The sequence below is a fragment of the Leguminivora glycinivorella genome, chromosome 7 (genome assembly GCF_023078275.1).
Source record: "Leguminivora glycinivorella isolate SPB_JAAS2020 chromosome 7, LegGlyc_1.1, whole genome shotgun sequence".
In the NCBI taxonomy this organism is placed as follows: Eukaryota; Metazoa; Arthropoda; class Insecta; order Lepidoptera; family Tortricidae; genus Leguminivora; species Leguminivora glycinivorella.
The window spans coordinates 12,217,586-12,238,244 of NC_062977.1; the positions used below are offsets into that span (position 1 = coordinate 12,217,586).

Consider the following 20,659-nt stretch of genomic DNA (forward strand, 5'->3'; position numbering starts at 1 on the left):
TAAATAACTTGATACACAAAATGAATTCAGAAACTGCCGAGAAGTATGCATCTATAGTTGACATTTTATCTAGTATTAATGAGTCCATGTCGTCATTATAAATTATGTAAGAGGAAAAAATAATTCTATTAATCGATTCAATGCCGCAATGAATTTCAAAGTGTATTGGTGTATTGTGATTGTCAGGGACGTTTGTAAAGGCCAATTAAAAAGTATTGTTTCTACCATGTTTTTTTTTTTCTTCGTCCTTCTGGACAGGCTAGGACCATAGGCCATACCGCCTCGTCTTGAGTGAAGTATTTCTATTTTCCTTTATTCTTCTTCTTGTTTTAATAGTTTATAAGTTATAAAATATAATTTCATTAGTCTTCCTTTTAATATCATGTGTCAAATCCAGTAAGCATGTCTTCAGTTGTCTCAATACATCTTGTTTTGAATTTCATAAGTCTTCAAAAAATATTTTCAGCAGCGCGCCTTTTCAGTTCAACGTTCCCGCCCGTTTCTACCATGAATACCACATGAATACAGCATGAATAGTACAAAAAATTAAAGATAATGGCAACACCAAGGCACTGCTGTCAGTGTCAACGTCATTGAATGATTTTTTTTCCGGTTGTTTCAAAAACGGTTTAAAATTTAAGTTACTGGGATTTTTGGTAAGTTTATCAATTTAAGCGAATATTTGTTCATTTTTTCTAGCTAGTAATAAACTAAACCTATTATTATACAGCTAAAATTTGCCGAGTGAGGTGAATTTGACAACTATATTTATTTAGTTTCGTCGAAGTCATGTGGTGGATATTTCTTTATAAGCAGGAGCCTAATAACAAATTAATAAAAGAGAAAAATAACTCGTTGCAAAACTAAGTCTGAGTGGATACTCATGTTAGGAAACAAACTCGTAAAGTGAGTGGTTTTGACTTAGGGTTTTAATGGAAATTGTTTACCTGTGGCGCTGCATGATGCATTTGGCTATATTGTATGTGAGGGGGTTGGCCACCGTTCGTATGTTGCCCATGAATGGAGGGAATGTCGAATTCTTCGTCTCCGAAAGATGGTGTATGAAAGGTCTAAAACAAAAATAATAAACAATTACATTTTCAGTTAGATCTTTAATATTTTTGAGAAAGGTGAGGTTTTTAATTTTTTATTTTAAAAGGGTGTACCGTACTAGTTTCCGTCCAGTGCGAGTATTAGTACATTTGACGAAAGCCTACTTTGCTGCACTTCTTGCAATCCTTCTGTCTTAAGACGAAAACTCGCCTTTTATTACTTGACGGTATTTGATGGCTGCAAAATTGTATGTACCCTCAACAGCCCGCAATGTAACTAAAATCCTTTCTGTCTTAACAATGTATCTCTCTACATAGTCTACACTCTACATAGATAAGCGCTGATGGCCTAACAGTAAGAGCGTGCGACATTCTATTCGGAGGTCAAGGTTTGAACCCCGGTTCGTACAAATGAGTTTTTCGGAACTTATGTACGAAATGTCATTTGATACAGTCATGTCGTCGCTTTTTGGTGAACGAAAACATCGTAAAGCTAGGAACATACTACGCGGACGTCCGTCGTAAATCGACCGCGACCGCGACCGATCAGTGTGCACGGAACAAAACATCCAGCGAGCCAGATTTCGATCGGACGTCCATGCGCTCAAGGCCACGTCCACGTCCGTCGACCGATAGTTTGCACGGTTAAGTGTATATTCAAGCATAAATTAAATATAACAAGATCATACCATCCCATACATTAAAATGCGACCGCCTAAGACCGCGCTTACACTCCACCACACATAGATGGCGCCACAAAAAAAATGTCTTGTAGCTTTCGATTATACTTGTAGATGGCGTTAAGTGTCACTTTTGACATAGATTTACGGCTCGGAATTGTCACTTAATGCCAATCTACAAATAATCGGTGGCAACAAGGCATTTTTTGTGGCGCCATCTATGTGTGGTGGAGTGTAAGCGCGTTCGTAGGCGGTCGCATTTTAATGTATGGGATGGTATGATCTTGTTATATTTAATTTATGATTCAAGCTAGGAACACACTACGCGGACGTCCGTCGTAAATCGACCGCGGACGGGAATCTGGACAATGGAAATACACATAACCGTGCAAACTATCGGTCGACGGACGCGGACGTGGCCTTGAGCGCACGGACGTCCGATCGAAATCTGGCTCTCTGGATGTTTTGTTCCGTGCACACTGATAGGTCGCGGTCGCGGTCGTTTTACGACGGACGTCCGCGTAGTATGTTCCTAGCTTCATTGTCCAGATCCCCGTCCGCGGTCGATCGACGACGGACGTCCGCGTAGTATGTTCCTAGCTTAAGGAAATCGGACTAATCCCAATAAGGACTAGTTGGGAGGTCATATCAGATGGCAGTCGCTTTGTTAAAATTAGTGCCTACGCGAAATCTTGGGATTCCTTGTCAAAGCGATAACACAAGGACTACGGAGGATGATCAATGTATCTACATAAAATATTTCACAAGTATACTAGCATATTGAACATTTTATATATTCTTTGCCCACACATGGCATAACAAGAGTACTTTATATATTAACACTTATTCTAGCTTAATGAGCTTAAGTGAGCTCTGTTGCTTTCTGTCTTTTACGTGATGGAATGAATATAAAAGTGCGTGCTCTGGGAGTTCGCATATAATATTTATTGATATGCAATTTGTACTTTAAATAAATGAAAAAGTACAATACAATACAAATATTCTTTATTGCTCACCAATATAACAAGATGACATTAAAAAATTAAGCACATAATTTACAAAGTACCTAATATACTATACGCTGTAAATCGTCTTCTGAACTTACTGCACCTAAATAATAACTATAATTTTGACTACACCACAGATGTCATATATACCATAGATCAAGCAAACGTATCTACTTAGCGTGTCAAATGAACTCAGTGAAATCCACTGAGTTGTCCGTCTTTACTCGCAGCTTGCAGCTTTCGGGCGTCAATTTTTGTAAGTTGAAGTCAACCAAAACATAAAAAATGCCTCGTTACGTGATATTCAATTGCAACAACACAAAAATTATGAACAATCAAGAGCCTGAGACATATTTAAAATTACAGGCAAGAATCAACTTCAGTACAAAATTTGACACGCTCTCGGCCCCTATACAAATATATGAATTTGTTTCTTCTATCTAAATTAAGTTCTGTGGACTACACCATGTATCTAAGATACATAATATTTGTTAATACTGCTTATTAGGGAATTTATTTGCAGAATATAGGTAGTTAATAATAGAGAAACATCTGAAAATTGCTCTATAGGTTTAGGTATTAAACAAATTCGCTAAATAATAAATACGCAGGTATTGATGTAAAATTGCGATAAAATTTTCGAAATCTCCGTTACTGCATGAACCTTCAGTACCTTAAGCTTTTTCCCCTTCCCCTTCGCCGGTTGTTCAGTTTCAAAGACAACGGACTAGTGCCTAACGGACTTGCTCACCCAGGACCGAAGGTTCCGTATAAATGTAATTTCGTTTTTATGTTGTTTTAAGCTTTTACTAATCTAGGTTATTTAGTATTTTCCCTAAGTACCTAATGTACCTATGTAACTATTTGGTTTTAATTTCAAATCGATTCTTCCACGCATTGATTGTTGAGATGAAAGGTAGTCAAAGTGACTGCAAGGTTTCCATTTTATCCTTTGGTTCGCGCTTGTGCAATGATGACCGCTGTGATAGTTTATTTTCCCCTCACTAGCTCGGAAACACGTGTTTTGTCCTTTAATACCAGCGGGTAAAAACGCATTTTATCCACTAGTGGGTAAAGTAATTTGACCTTGAATAAAGTCAAATTAACTGCTTTAAAATTGATAAAAGTAGGTGAATCTAGTAAAATCCTTTCACTTGCTCGTTTTTCAATTCCACACTCGGCGTTAAAATACAACTTTGCCCCCTTGTATAACAAATAACTATTTCAGTACAGATGGTGTTTTTTTTACGCACTAGTGCGAGAAGTGGTTCATTATATGCCAGGTCGAAACTTCGGAGGCTCATCTGTACTGAAAAACGTCGTACGATACACGTGCGAAAAGGAAATTCGTAACTCGTGTCGTAATTTATCGCCACTCGTTTCGAACTTCCTTTTTTACGCACTTGTATCGTAATGTACTATTTCAGTACCGATGGTTCTTTTTTTACGCACTAGTGCGAGAAGATGTTCATTTATTGTCAGGTTGAAACATCGGAGATCTGTACTGAAAAACGTCGTACGATACACGTGCGAAAAGGAAATTCGTAACTCATGTCGATTTAAAACACTCCCTTCGGTCGTGTTTTAATTTATCGCCACTCGTTTCGAACTTCCTTTTTTACGCACTTGTATCGTAATGTACTATTTTATGGCATAGCTATCAGGGGCATGTAAACTGATAACACATTTTTTTACAGCTTTAATTTATTTACTTATGCGAAAGTGGCTTGCAGAAACTGTTACACAAATCATTCGACGCATCGGGTAGGTAGGTATATGTTCTAGCAACCTATATATTAACTACCTAGACTAGAACATCTCGTCAGTTAAATCACTGTCAGTCACTCAGGACAGGACCCTGTTTTGTTCTTCCTGAGACGTACCCAGACAGACAGGGACGACAATAATATTGATTGGTTGCAGTAAGACGACTCTTTTTATACTGCATTTTAAATGCATGGATATTAATTTTATACGGGGCGCCATTATTTGCATTTATTTACATACATCGAATACTGCTTTAAGTATTTTCCTTCGGCATTTTTATTTTATAACCATGTTTTTATATCGTACTCCAATACTGTTGCAATGTTGTAAGTAGATACATTTACGTTAATAACTTAATATGCATGCAAGGCTGTTCTTTATGCAAACGAATGCCTATTAATATTCTGAGCCTTTTCATATTAACTTTTTACTGTATTATTAATTACCAATTCCCTGCGCCAACCCATACGTAGGTTAGGTACCTACTGTATAACAGCAATTCCCGTTAAGTTTGTACATTTGGATCACGTCTCCGATTTGGATAAAAATTGGTAGGCTGATAGAGTCCACGATGCTGAGCAGGATCCACTAGGTTTCCCAAAATGTCCTAGGTTGATTGTATGAAACTTTCCTTTTTTGTTACCGAAAATGTAAACCTGGTAACAAAAAAGGAAGGTTTCATACAAACTACATAGGACATTTTGGGAAACCTAGCGGATCTTGCTCAGCATCATGGACTCTGTCAGCCTACCAATTTTTATCCAAATCGGAGACGTGATCCAAATGTACAAACTTAACGGGAATTGCTGATATATCCTTATATTTCTTTTTAACCCCCGACGCAAAAACGACGGGGTGTTATAAGTTTGACGTGTCTGTCTGTGTGTGTGTGTTTGTCTGTCTGTTTGTCTGTCTGTCTGTGTGTGTGTGTGTCTGTCTGCGGCATCGTATCTCCCGAATTAGATTTAGTTTTTAGGGTTCCGTACCAAAAAGGTACAAAAGGAACCCTTATGGTGCGACTCTGTCCGTCTGTCACATTTCTAAATATGTATATCGAGAACTACTTATGCTATCGACTTGAAATTTAGAATAGTTATGAACATTGTTAACCTCTACAAAATTAAAGGATTATTTTTTTTATTTATTAATATTAATCATACAAAATGGCCAATATGAAAGGGGGGCAAATTGTAAATGTCAAGTAACTAGGTCAAGTGGGGTATCGTTAGAAAGACCTCAAATTGTACATACCAAAACAATTTTTTATAATTTTTTTTGTTAAGAAAAAAAAAATATGAAGGAAAATGTAAAAAAAATACCACCCCCCCCCCTTATCTCCGAAGTTTACCAACATACATTTATGAAATTTTCACCAAACATGGCTATTATAATGAATATTACAGGAAAAATAAAATTGTACACGTATCTTGAAAACTTTTTTTAATTTATAAAAAACCTTGCGTATTTACATTTTCAATTTCAACACCCTTGCGGGTGTTTATTGTACCTGTATTTTTTAACAAAATAACAATAAAATTACCTGCTTTAAAATAGAGGCAAAATGGTTAAAATCGGTTCACGCAATAATCAATTATCCCATCTTTCATACTAGCTCGCGCACATTAGTTTACTCAATTTGCCGATAGATGTCGCTTAGGGTGTTTCATATTTGTATGGGAAAAATAAAATTGTGATATTTTTTCTGATTTCGCTCGGCTTTCGGTTCTAGCTTATCTTAAACGCCTATATACCAAATTTCAAGTGATTTGGACGTTGTTTAGAGGTCGCACACATGAACAGTTTGAAAAAAAGTCGCTAAAAAGTAATGTTACTCAATTTTCTTTTCAAATAAAACAATAGAGTAGTTGTAACTTATTTGAAAGTAAAAGTAAACTTAAAATACAACAGTTGTAACATCCATTCTTCATAAAATAAGTCATCATCATCATTTAGCTTACATGTGTAAGCCGCAACCTTATCTTTTGTTCGCAAGTAGAAACGCATTTTCTGTGATGTTCGACGACTTTCAGCGAGAACCGTTTTGCTCTTCATCTTTGACTGGAGCGTTAATTTTTATTATTAAATATATAGGTATACTTACTCTTCTTTGCGGTATGATAGACTATTGTTAGACTATCGACCAAGTCTGGTGTTAGGGCTACAATAATCGCTAACATCCTGAACATTAAATAGTTCTAAGACAAAAATCAAAAATGTAAGTAGGGTCTATATCCCGGTCAATATACTTAAGTCAATGAACGATCTTGTTTTCTTCTTTGTCGTCACACTCTTGGCAGAGTGGTCGTGGTCGTCACATCAGGGGTGGTAGCAAGCTTAACAATGCATCGACATTCCTTACGCATTCGTAGAGTGGGCCACTAAGTGCAGCCTTGACTTGGCTGGTCCATCGCATCTGAACCTTCTGCAGGATACTCTTAGCTTTCTTCTGCAGCACCACATTTCTAGGAAATCTATCTTCTTTTCCCTTGAAGTCCACGTCTCAGCACCGTAAAGAAATATGGGAAAATTGGGAGATACTAATGCCCTGACAAGTCGCATTTTAGTGGCATTTGTGATGAAGATTCTCCATATTTTGCCGAGCCGGTCCATGGCGGACCTGGTGATAGCCAATGTACCGCTTGATATCATCCACCTATCCTGTTATCAGTGCCCCGAGAGGGCCGAGAGACCACTGCTTCATGCCAAAAACAGGACAAAAAACCAAAAAAACTTGTTCCTTAGAAGGAAGTCGAGCGTCCAAAAAAATACCATAAGAAACCTTGCCTAGGAACTAAATGCCACGTCAACTAGTAATTTTTTTAAAAGAACTTGCTTCAATATAAAAACTTTTCATTAAAATCACTTTTATACCACCTACTACAAAAAGTTACATAAATTTTGTTTCTAGCCTTTCCTGCGCCCATACTAACTTCTTCAGACAAAAGTTGCCACAGTGTGCGACCTCTAAATATTGTCCGATTTCCCTGATTTTTGGTATATGGGCTCTGTATAGGTGTAGAAACAAGAAGAAAAGCGAAGTCAAAGATAAATCAAAATTTTGGAAAAATGAAACACCCTAATGTCGCTGTACGTTGAACGCTCATTTCCTACATCGCGTTTTTCCTGATATAATGAGGTCGGTTCAGGAGCGTCCTTGCGACGTGTCGTAAGTCGTAAACTATTGAAGTCGTATATTAAAATATTACTTGTTATGTGGGAAATTGAGTCTTGAGGGATTTAGTCAAATCTGTAGAGTTCTATGAATAACATTTTGGTGATTCAACTATTGAAAGTTTGTACGGAACCCTCGGTGAGCGAGTCCGACTCGCACTTGACCGATTTTTTGTTTGAAAGCTGAGTTAGTCGGGAGTGTTCTTAGCCACGTTTCATGAAAATCAGACCACTATGTCGCGGTCGGGGTTTTTTTTTAATTTTAATTTTGTGGTTACACAAAATTAAAATACTGTGGTAATTATAACCTAACCACAAAATTAAAATTTTGAAAAAAACCCCCGACCGCGACATAGTAGTCCGATTTTCATCTTTTTTGAGTAAAATTAATTGATTTTTAACCCCCGTCGACGTCCGTGCGCTCAAGGCCACGTCCACAACTTACGTCTGGTAGTTTGCACAGTTCAGTGTATATCAATTGTCTAGATCGCATCCGCCGACGTCCGAACTAATGTGTTCGTAGCTTTACAAAAAACTGGTATGAAGGAGGAGAAGGGCGTCCCTGTTGGAAATTGGCAATACCTGTTGGAAATTGGTATGAAATATCACCGCCAAATACAAAAATCCAATTTGTTGATAGCAAAATTTTGCGACGTTTTGGCTAGTTGCTTATTTTTTACATAACCGAAATACGTCAAAATATGAAACATAATATAAGTAGAACTTTAGACGAAGAGAAAATCGATAGATTTCATAAGTTGCAAAAATTGTTCATCAAAAGTTATAACGTAAGGGGAATAGGCGAGTCGACTAAAAAAAACTATTTAGTCCGTCAGTTAGATCATCAAATCATTTTGGATATTTTTTTTCTCATAAACGAAAAATGACGAGACCGTACAGTGCGTTGAAGTTTCGTGTGACGTCACGCCTAGGTACAATTTTAACCTAAAAGTGACGTCACAAGTCACAAGCCCCCACTCCGGAACTTTGATGCCCCGTATCTTTGTATTTTTTTCATTTATTAGATAAAGCGAAAAATATGTGTTCAGTATTTTTAGACGATCTAACTGACAGACTAAACAGAATGCCATTTTTTATGTAGTGTCATCCCTATTCAATACCGATATATGTAATTTAATTATTTGTTTGTCTTACTTACAGGAAACACCCGGCATGTCTAAGCACTCACTACAAAAGATAGGCTCAAGAAGCTTACTGTTGGATACAGTCAATAGGTGTAAGTACATAATTATGTCCTATATTACCTAATTATTTGTTTACCAATAACTTACTTCTATAATTAAACCGTTAAAAACGTTCTACATTTTTTAACGTTTTTGACCAGCAATCAATGCTGTAACAAATCGTGTCCATAGTTACTCGTAATTCTACGAAAATTATCAACAATTTGTCTAAAAACCTTACATAAAGAATAATCTTAATACACAATAGTGGTTTACGATTTGGCAATTTTAAAAATATTACTATTAGTAGCCATAATAGAGAAAACAAAACCCCACGTAATAATACCTATATTACCACGTGTGGTCTACATTTCTAAAGTCATAAAAATAATCGTTATCCTTAAAATATAACGACGTAATAGCAGTGCTTAAAGCGGATTTTATCAAGGTGGCCTCGTATATCTTTGAGGCCAGGCCTCGGCGCTGAAGGGTTATGAATTAAAATCAGCACAACGAGGTTTCCACGAGTACTTTTAGTTATCTATGTAGTCATATACCTAGTGTGCCTGCTTATGAAAAGCATAGGTTATTCTTAAGGTTATTCTTTCAGTTCTCATTTAAATCAACTCTAAACACTCACGAATACCATCGGTCACGACACACAGTTTGAAAACAAACAGAGGAACCAAAAGCTACTGGAATAAAATAGCTCACCTGATCATTCATAGCGTACACACTAGATTTAGTGTCACGGGGGACTGACAGCGGCAACTCAAGATTGTCTGGTCTCTGTAACAAAGATAAACGCTGTCAATAATAATGATAAATAGTAAACTACGAGTATCTATAATATTATTAGTACCATTAAGTAATACTCGTAATCACAGACCAACCCCTATAGAATATTACTCGTAATACATAGTTTTTATCGACCAAGTAACAGACCCGAAAGCAGCGCGTTTTTTCGCACTAAAAAATTGAAAAGCGTGTACTTAAAATGTAGGTAACAAGAAGTAATTACACTAGGATAGATTTTGCGATGGCCAGTACTTTCAACGGTTATCCTTGAATCACATTAACACATTCCCCGCCCGCTCCTCGCACCCCAATAGGCGAACAAAATCAAGATTGCCACTTATAGTTCTCTGTGCTCGTAATACATAGTTTTTTTATTAGATGATAGTTACGATCAATTTTACATTACGTTTTTCTTTTTATAATATCAAGGAACCAAGTTCTCTCAATCTTTGCTGGGAAAATTGCTGATTAGATCCAACTATCGGGCGCAGAGCAAATTATTCGATCCTGGTTATTTACTCTGCTTGATTGAGAATTGCGTGATTGATCCCTTCGACGCGGAAGTTTCAATTCGGGTTCGTGTACTTTGGATAAAATGCATTGCTAATTAAATTGAAATTGCGGTATACAATCGCAATGAAATTTTAATTTATAAGCAAGTTAACTTTCGAGTATATTGTCGAGTTTATAATCGAAAATAATTGGTTAATCTGTCAAAAACCAAAAATAAATGAAAAATATCACGAGGGAGAGTTCAAACGATGAGCAGATGCAAATTAAGGGTGCTTTGAAGAAAAACGTCAAAATAATGTAAAATTTATAGTTCTAGTTGGTGAAATACTACACTTTCCGTTATCTAATAGATATATTTAATTCAAATTTCAATTAGAGCATCTTATTATCTTGATTCTTATCAGACGGAATTTTTAAAAACGAACTTACTAAATTAATTATGAATTTTGCTCTGATGCACGTATAGGAAAACCCGCGTATAGCGCTGAATTAGTCGACCTTATTTATAAAATTTAGACAATTTTGAATACTGAAACTAATTTGTAAATTTATAATACGTATATCCTGTACTACAATCTTCTCAGACTACATTTTTAGGGTTCCGTACCTCAAAAGGAAAAAACGGAACCCTTATAGGATCACTTTGTTGTCCGTCTGTCCGTCCGTCCGTCTGTCAAGACCCTTTTTCTCAGGAACGCGTGGAGGTATGAAGCTGAAATTTATATCAATTACTCAGGTCTACTGTCCCTTGAAGCTGTGAAAAAATCAAACTTCTAAGCCAACGCAATCAAAAGATACAGCCGTTTATGCCGCAAATTTTCGACACTTGCAAGGGAATCAAAACCTACAGGGTGCTTCCCGTGAACTCAGAATCTTGAAATTTGGTACGAAGCAACGTCTTATAGCATAGATAAAGGAAAAATTACGAAAACCATAAATTTTTAGTTACATCACATAATATATTTTTTTTAAATAATTTTAACCTTACTACCCATTTCCTCATAAGGTTTGTACGGAACCCTCGGTGCGCGAGTCCGACTCGCACTTGGCCGGTTTTTATTATAAGGTTTTGAAAAAGTGTAAACATGGCTAATCCGAATTCAATTTTTTTCAGAAATTACCTAAAATTAAGTGACGATTTCTTTGAAAATCTACATCGTATCGAAGTTATTTTCATACAAAATTAATCTGCAACGTTTACTAAAATTGCTCTTATGCCTTAGTGATTATAAATTTCTATTATATATTTTTGGCAATCTTTTGAAAACGAGCCGCCGTTCACTGTCACAATACTCACAATTATTACCACTTCTGGACATTTTCTCATATTTTGTTAGACCAAGTAGAAAAAATCCTATTATAGGTAGGTTATATATTTGTAAACTACTCGCAAAGCCCTTTAATTTGATACCACACACGGTACGATTAAGCGCTCGGTGGCGATTTCACTATTTTTCACATGAAAGCCCTCTTAAAAAAAACGGCCTTGTTCCGCACAAATTTAACTTATCTTTTTATAAATATTTTTTTTACTACTTATATTTTACTAGCAACAATTTGCGACATCGTAGGCGCGGATTTATAAGGCGTGGATTTCAGATTGAGCTAAAAGTTCCGCTTTTTTCGTAAAATTCCTAACTTAAAATATAATTTTATCCTCACTTTATACCCGCCTAGGATTGAACATCCATAAACTCAGAAATTATTTTTCTTCTATTTTTATTTATTACCTTACGAAATCTCAAGTTCCTAACTGGGTATACAATTTGATTCCTATACGTACAAACTTTGGAAGTTGAATTTATGTTTTTGAAAAAAATACTGGAAGTACGGAACCCTACACTGAGCGACCTGAGCGTGTCCCGACACGCTCTAGGCCGGTTTTTTTAAATATAAATTTTGTCCTATTTTTTATCCTCCTGGGGAGTGAAAATCTAAAAACGCATAAATTTCCTAGTTTTCTTTCACTTTAATTTGATTATTCCATTTACGTGTAGATTAAGCACTTAAATAAAATTGGATTCCCATACAAACTGACATTCCCCTTTTAACAATTTTTAAAAATGTTATCTCATTTTATATCATTTTGTCTTCATTAATGGGTACAACAGTGTGCAAATTTCAAACTAGCTTTTTTATGTTTTCAGTCAGATAGTCATTCAGTTAGTAAGGAAACAGAGATTTACAGTAACGAAATAATTTTCACCTGAGTTCTCCTTATTGCGCTAATTTTACAACCCACTCTTGCTCGCCAGCTCGGGGCAGACGGGATTTTTATTACATATAAGGTCAGTGCGGGCAAGACTGGCATATTTTATTTGAAATAAAGTTTGAGTGGATAAAACTAGACAATTAAAATAGTAGTCTGGAGTAATCCGCATGGTCCTGTGGGCTAACAAATATTATATTTTACAAAGCTGTTACATATAATACTTTGGTGAATTGAAGTAAACTTATGTGATAGAAATCACTTTTATGGGAATTTGCTACGTTACATACACAATGCACAAATATTCCGACTGCTTCTATTTAATTTAAATTTTTTGCGTACCTAACCATGTTGAACTCGATGTTCGAGTTCGAAACACGAATCAAGTTTATTGTTAACTAGTGTTCGTCCTAGGGATATCTATTGAAGACCAATGGATCAGGATGAAAAACTGGTACCTATACCTTCGGAGGTGTAAGAAGCGGTAGATATATATATATATATATATATATATATATATATATATATATATATATATATATATATATATATACAAAAGTTATATTCAGTAGACGGTCTTTCCAGGTAGACGGTCTTCTCGACACTTACCTTAAGGTACAGCGGGGCAAATCTCGACTGGGGGACAAATGTAACTGGTCCATTTTTTCCATGTTTTACAATGTTTGCATTATTAAATATAGTGTCCACCGGTTATATATGGTAGGCATGTTCAGTGGATACATGTAGAACTCAACATCATAAGTACACTTATCATGGAAAAAATGGATTAGTTACAATTGCCCCCCAGTCGAGATTTGTCCTGCTGTACATTACTTAAATCGGCATAGGGAATTTTTATTTTAGAAGAGAGGTATTACCTATGTCTAAAATACTATTTATAATTACAAATCTTTCCATATTTTTATTCATTACTATTACTTTGTCGGTGCGGCAATTCTTGTTCCAGTTTCTATTTCTTAAGATTGCGATATTGACTGGCGTAGATAGCCGAGTTTAAATGGCATTCTCTTTATTAGAGAATATAGTTTGTGGCCCATATATTTATTAACTGTCCGTGTTCGATGTTTTATAACCCGACTATGTTTGAGCTTAGGAATATGCCACGCCGTGTTCAGACATTAAAGTTTTACTGTCCATACTAATGTCGAATTAAATATATTTTTTAGATAAGATTTAAATAACTTAAAGTTTTTAACTGTATAATTAAATGTATAACCTTATGTTCGAATTCGAGCTTCTAACTCACAAATTTATTTAAGTTTGATCTCTTTATGAAATGGCTTTTCGCCTGGTTTATATTTATTTATAGAAGTAGATATTGGAGCTAGAACGATGTGTTAAAAGATCTATTTTATTTATTAACTGTCCGTGTTCGATGTTTTATAACCCGACTATGTTTGAGCTTAAGAATATGCCACGCCGTGTTCAGACATTAAAGTTTTACTGTCCATACTAATGTCGAATTAAATATATTTTTTAGATAAGATTTAAATAACTTAAAGTTTTTAACTGTATAATTAAATGTATAACCTTATGTTCGAATTCGAGCTTCTAACTCACAAATTTATTAAGTTTGATCTCTTTATGAAATGGCTTTTCGCCTGGTTTATATTTATTTATAGAAGTAGATATTGGAGCTAGAACGATGTGTTAAAAGATCTATAATAATATTTGACCTTTATGTTATTGGCTTGTTTATTCCGCATTTATTTAAATAATTACATACACTGAGAGAAATTTGCATTGTGAATTTAACAAGTTCGACTTGTTGCGGTTTATCCGTTTGAATCAGCCAAACGTATGTTTAAAACAATATGTGTCAGGTTGTTTTTATAAAATCGACTTGTTGATTCAAATATATTGCCGATTCAAATGACAAGTAGCCTGTTGTTTGAACCAAAGAGCACGTAGGCGCTATTTTAACCAAAAAACTTGTTGAACGAACATGAAAACTGGTTGTATTTTCTCTCAGTGTAATAGCATTAGGTAGTGGTAGTATACTGTAGGATAGGACATTCGTACACGTACCTACGTACATATTTATTTCCTATTGTAATAATGCAAATTCCTAAACTTTGGTTTGGAAAATGCCTATAATACACATAAGATTTGTGACGTAATACCAACGCTAACTAAAAAAGTTCGATGTTTACATACAGTTTATTTGTTAATAGATAGAGTTTTTTAAATTTGTGAGTAGGTTTTGCCGGAGCAAATATTGGTTAAACGTCAAACTTCGATGAAATTGTGGATAGTATATAGGTTATGAAGTAAAAGATTGACTTTTGCTCAGTTAAGGATTAACATCTTAATTATACATAATTATCAAAACCAAATCACGTTACTAAATATCGCATTAGTGGGAGTTAATTACTACATTAGAATAAGTATCTATCTCGATAGCACAGATCAAGGAAATCTATAGAAAATTCGTGGTCCAAAATGTTCCAAATTTGTTTAAAATATTTTTGCTACTTGAGCTGTTGAGTGAAATGGCTGTGACATACGAGCAGACGACCATGACTAAATAAAAGTTTACATTCCAGTATGTCGATGGTACATGCCCATGTCGTATTATCAGAGGTGTACTAAACAGTCGAAGTAGGTGCTTAAATGTTTCAGTCGATTCAAAATCCGATTGATCAACATTGTAATAGTGGTACCTTGAGCCACAAGTCGGTCTCATTCCTTTCAGACCGGTTTTGTGGCACACCGGCTGCGCTCCCAGCGGGCAACCAGCACAAAATACAATATTATCAATAACCAAGTGAAAGGACATGCTTGATAATTGTTTCTGTGTTATTTGTATCATTAAGTAAAATAATAACTTGCATCTGACACGGGGAGCGAGTTTATATAAATTTTACAGTGTATAATTATATCCTTTATACAAACGTTTATGCCACGACGTAATTGCCACAATTACTCAACATCAAGTAACCTACATTATAATAAACATTAACTTGAAAGGAGATATTATGATAACAAGCGGAGCTATTTTTCTAACCGATATATCTCAATAATTGTCAATTAAATCTGGCATCCATAATGATACGATGTAAGTATCTAATATGTTTTTAGAGCGTGGAAAGTAGAAAGTCTTGTAATAAGTAGGTAGGTTAGATTAAACCGTTCGAAAAGTAGGCTCGTATAAATTTAACGAAAATTTGTGATAATTTATAATGAGATAGTTATTATTTCACAGAAGTTTACACAAATTAGCTACAAAATTTATTTTGTAACAAAGTAACTTTTGTAAAACGTATTACTTAAATAACCAAAATATTCCTTTTTAAAATTTTAGTTGTTTGTGATAATTTGATAAAACTAATCAAAAAGTGTAGGTACTATATTGCTAACTAGCATTAAATACACAATATAATTTCTCAATTAAATTAGAACAATAAATTAAACTTGAACCACTTATTATTTTTGTTGAATAAAAAATATACAATAATAGAATGCTCGTGTATGTGGTTCGTCAATAAGGTTTGTGTACGTGGCACCGGCCGGAGTTGGTAGTATTCTCTAGGAGGACATTATAATTGCCGGTCGGTGACCTCGTTCTGCTCCTCCCACTGTAAGAGCGTTAAATCAATTGATGTTATTATTACAAACGGAATGTGTCTCCCGTCAGAAACTTAACGTGTTCCTCTTCCTATTTACGAAGTTAACTCGTAGGAGATGAGTAACACTTTATGAAGAAAAAAATACATCCCCAATCTTTAATGTATCCTCTTACTTAGAAATAGTTTTATCGGGATCTTTAAAGACTTTGAAAAAAGTTGTTGGTAGAGATATTACCAATACGAAACAATAGGTACAGACATCTGGAATTTGTAAACAATATATTTGTAAATGATATTAACTGTTTATACCTTTTTGGATGATATCATAGGCGTTTTAAAATCTGTTTCCTAACCTAATTTAATATATACCCAAAACATAACATGTTTAATTTCATGCAGCTATAAAAACAGTACACTCGTAAAAAATCCATTATCAACGTCAATAAAGTTGATGTAAGAGGTTTTTATATGGGAACCGTTGTTGAGAGCTGCCATCTATCGTAACAAATTAGTAGCGACTCATTTCTTTGCCAGCAAACATGGACCTGCTCTACCAGTTTTTAGGGGTCCGAGGGATTGTGTAGAGGGCGGTTATGTTCGTTTTTTATTTCTTCTTTGAATGTTTTAAACGAATTGCTTTTACTTAGTATGTTTAGGAATGTATGAAGAATAAACAAATATTTGAGGTATAAAGAGCTTTTATGTTCGACTAAATTTAGATATCGTTAGTTTTTCTTATACTCGTAGTGATAGTTAGTGTAGTACTTAATTAACAAGGGGTATAATATCTTAGGTTTTCCTGAACATAGTAGATACCAATGAGATATAATACGGGACAGACAAAGCCCATACAAAAAAAACGTTGCTTCATGCCAAATTTCAAGATTCTAGGTGACTACTTAAATTGCTGTTTCCTTTTGAAATATTTGGTATGAATTTCAATTTAATACCTCTACGCGTTTATGAGAAATGTATGGGCCTTTTAGGCTTAAAACTAGATGGCGCTGTTTCGCAGCCTGGAAGTGGCCAAAATCATATTTTCCCGAAATATTTTTTCGTGTTGTTGCTTCTTTATTTTGATATCATGATATTGTCAATACACATTTGGAAAAAAAAAATGTAGGTATCATCAGTTATGATAGTATTTAATAGGTGACGCTAAAAAATCATGTACGATTCTTAGTATGGAGACTGTAAATCCTAAATAAATAATCCTTGTAGATACTAAGTAGGTTCAGGAAAACATAAGATATTATGTTTTCTAATCAAAACTTGGTTAGAAAACCAAAACCTTTCTAAAATAAATTTCGAAAAACTTGTCTTGGTCTAGTTAACTCTAGTTAATCAGGCCAATTCGACCGCACACTGACATTGAATGATATTATTTAGTTATCGTGTGCCTGAACAGTCTAATATATTTACGGTCAAGTAAGAGCGAAATGCATATTATTTTGCATGCCATCACTGCCAACACAACTAACATTGTAAATCTGATATATCCATACGTTCGATTTGGCCTGAAAGTAGGTACATAAGTATTTTTTTTTGTTACCTACATTAAACGTCACTTTACTCTTTAGATACATGTTTTTTGTTTACTGTACTCTAAATTGAACAGACTGTAAGAAGTATCCGTAACCTAAAATGTCTGCAATTCTAAAGGTGTTATACATGAGCGATGAGCGTTTCCGATCCTAATATTTCGCACCCTCTTTGAGCTCTTGCAACCTTACTCACCCGCAGGAACACAACACAATCAGTCAATTTATTATATTTACTTTTGCTTACATTAAAAAAGGGTATCTCACATAGTCACGGTCACATGTGAAAGATATTAAAAAGCCTACGGAACCCGAGGAATATTACAAGACGAAAGAATTAACATTCCACAATCTTTAAAAAGGCCTAACAAAACAAAGAAAACGATGAAAGCGAACAGTAAATAGTACCTAGACACCACGACGTGGAAGTTGAACTCCAATTGGGACGATTAACTTACTAGATCCTTATTGGAATTCAAGAGCGTAGACAAATATACAGAATGTAGTTAGTTATATATCATTTTACATATGTAGATAATACCTGTACATATTTTCTTATTTTAACATTTTTAACCAATGATAAATGTAGCTAAATTAGGTTACCACTGTAGATAATATGTGGAACTACGACATAAATCATTTCATTAAGAAACGACATCTTATCTTTCTATCAATATGTGTTTTCGTGTACGCTGTGAACTAGATAAGTGTAGCGTGAGTAGTTTACGAGCACTACCTATAATTTTGTAATTGTGTGATATTTGACTGTATAAATATTTATATGTATTTATGACGCTAATATATACTAACGGTGTTATTTGGCCCGTACAATAACGTCCACTAAAATAATGCGGGTAGTAGAGCCGTAGCCAACCTTCGTTAAATGTTCATAATGGTGATTAAATTGAACAGCTTTTTAAATTGCTCTGACATCACATGCATAACACGTATATTATCTATAATTTTAAATTGCGGTACTCCGTATCGAGATTGAAACTTATTTTAATACTTTATAAACTTAATTAGATAGAGTAATTAAAGTTTACCTACCATTTAAAATTCAATTACGGCCACTAATTCCATCCAGCGTAGGGTTTCATAAATTCCATACATTAATAATGCGTTCCGGTCCCATGTAAGATCTTAATTAATGTATTGGAAGTAAAAAGAGCAATGCAATTACCAGCAATTTTAATTGATAGAGCGCTGAAGTCATTACACAGCACCCTATAAAATGATGTAATTGATCACATAAAAGCACAGGTTGCACTAATTAAGTCCGGTTATTTAACACTTGATGGCAGTTGTTTCTCGATAAAGTTGGTAATATATAGTATCACGTGGAATGCAGGCTACAGCACGTGCGAGTAGCGCGGGAAGACTGCGTGGCGTTCGCGCTGCGGGCCGGGGGGCGCTAGTACCGCCGCCGGCCGCGCCGCGCGCCGCCGGGGGCGCCAGCCCTGCCCGAAGCCCGACCAACAAACATACCATCTCAACATCTACCAATACCGCATACTCAGATTGCTTTCAGCCAGACAGACCTGCAATATCAAATTGGAAGCGAAATTTCCACAATTTTCCGCTTCATACTTATCAATCAATTACGACGACTACATTCATGCTTCAATGTGATGTCAGAATAGCATATTCGATTTGATTAACGTTAAACAATATAACGAACTTTACACACGTTTTTAAAAACCTGAAATTCTGTACAAGGGGTACTGGAAAAGCCTATGATTAAGTATTATAATGAATATCAATATAAGTTTATTATAACATTAAGTAACTAAAAGAGAGTTACAATTTGCATTGGATATACATACGAGTATGTATGTTAATTAGGAATAGTCCTTTTTGGCATTGATTGAACTCTAATGAAATAACTTTTTCAGTACAGATGGTGTTTTTTTTTACGCACTAGTTCGAGAAGTGGTTCATTATATGCCAGGTCGAAACTCCGGAGGTCATCTGTACTGAAAAACGTCGTACGATACACGTGCGAAAAGGAAATTTGTAACTCGTGTCGATTTAAAACACTCCCTTCGGTCGTGTTTTCATTTATCGCCACTCGTTTCGAACTTCCTTTTTTACGCACTTGTATCGTAATGTACTATTTCACTTTTCATGCTCAAAAAGTGCACCTTTATGTCGTGCATAGACAACATAAAATCGCGTTTCATACTCTAGACAAAGTAAAATTTTCTTCTAAGACTAATGTAATCGGTTTCAACAGCCAAAATATTGCACAATTTTGCTGAACAATAAAATTGTGTAGATGACAAATCTTGTTATATCTTGCTACAATTTATTAGAATTCCGTAGAAACTCGACGTAAAGCATATGGTTTAGACAGTATTGACTTAATCCTCCCGAGTACCAATTACGATTCCGGACAAATGCTACTAGAAAATTTACAAAGTGCGTAAAAGACGATACGATTGCGAAAAAAATTGTATGGTGCGAACCTCAACGACACATGATCCACAAAGCAGAATATCTGGACATAGTCTAGCCACTGTTATTTAAAAAAAAAATAGTTCAGGATCTGTGTATGGCGGCCATTTAGAGATTGTGGCATGGTGCTTACTCTAACTCCGACTTTGATGTCGAATTTGACTATCATACATTGTTTATATCGATCTGGTTTAAGCACTGTTCAAACACCATGAATGTCAATTAGACTTTGGCCTATGGCTAATTTTTTTATCTGTTTCTCTCATCCTGCTAGCATCAAAAATTTACGGCAATCCGGAACGTTGCTCAAAATTGCGTTTTTTTAAATTATATAAATTCGCCGCATTTATTCTACCAATACCTTAAGATTTTCTGTCACAAAATTTAGTAAATTACAGAAAATAGGAGTCGATTACCGTTCAAAAATATTTGACTTGGCAGAAAACCAAGCGTCTGAAACTCTGATCACATGTTGAAAAAAGAAATAGTTGGCGGGAATTGGTTATGTAAGTATTATAATAATATCCTTTCGCTTTACGACAATTTCGTGGTGTAAATTTCCGTGAAAAATATAATTATTTCCTCGCAATGTAGGTGAAAAGCAGAGTGTACAACAAGGGCATAAATGACGACCGGTCTGGCGCAGTCGGTAGTGACCCTGCCTGCTAAGCCGCGGTCCTGGGTTTGAAT

General features: G+C 35.1%; 1 protein-coding gene across 4 annotated transcripts in view; it reads right to left on the reverse strand.

Moving 5' to 3' along the window:
- The window catches only part of LOC125228152 (TOX high mobility group box family member 3-like), a 36,490-nt gene that overhangs the window by 8,249 nt on the left and 7,582 nt on the right, over positions 1–20,659 (reverse strand). For 2 of the 4 annotated variants that reach the window (XM_048132608.1, XM_048132611.1), the window contains exons 3-4: positions 9,576–9,650; positions 948–1,070 (exon numbers count right to left, since the gene is read on the reverse strand). In XM_048132608.1, the coding sequence (XP_047988565.1) occupies positions 948–1,070; positions 9,576–9,650 (198 nt within the window). Of the gene's footprint in view, positions 1–947; positions 1,071–9,575; positions 9,651–18,562; positions 18,923–20,659 lie in introns of those variants that run through there. The other 2 variants (XM_048132609.1, XM_048132610.1) reach the window with 2 other exon arrangements.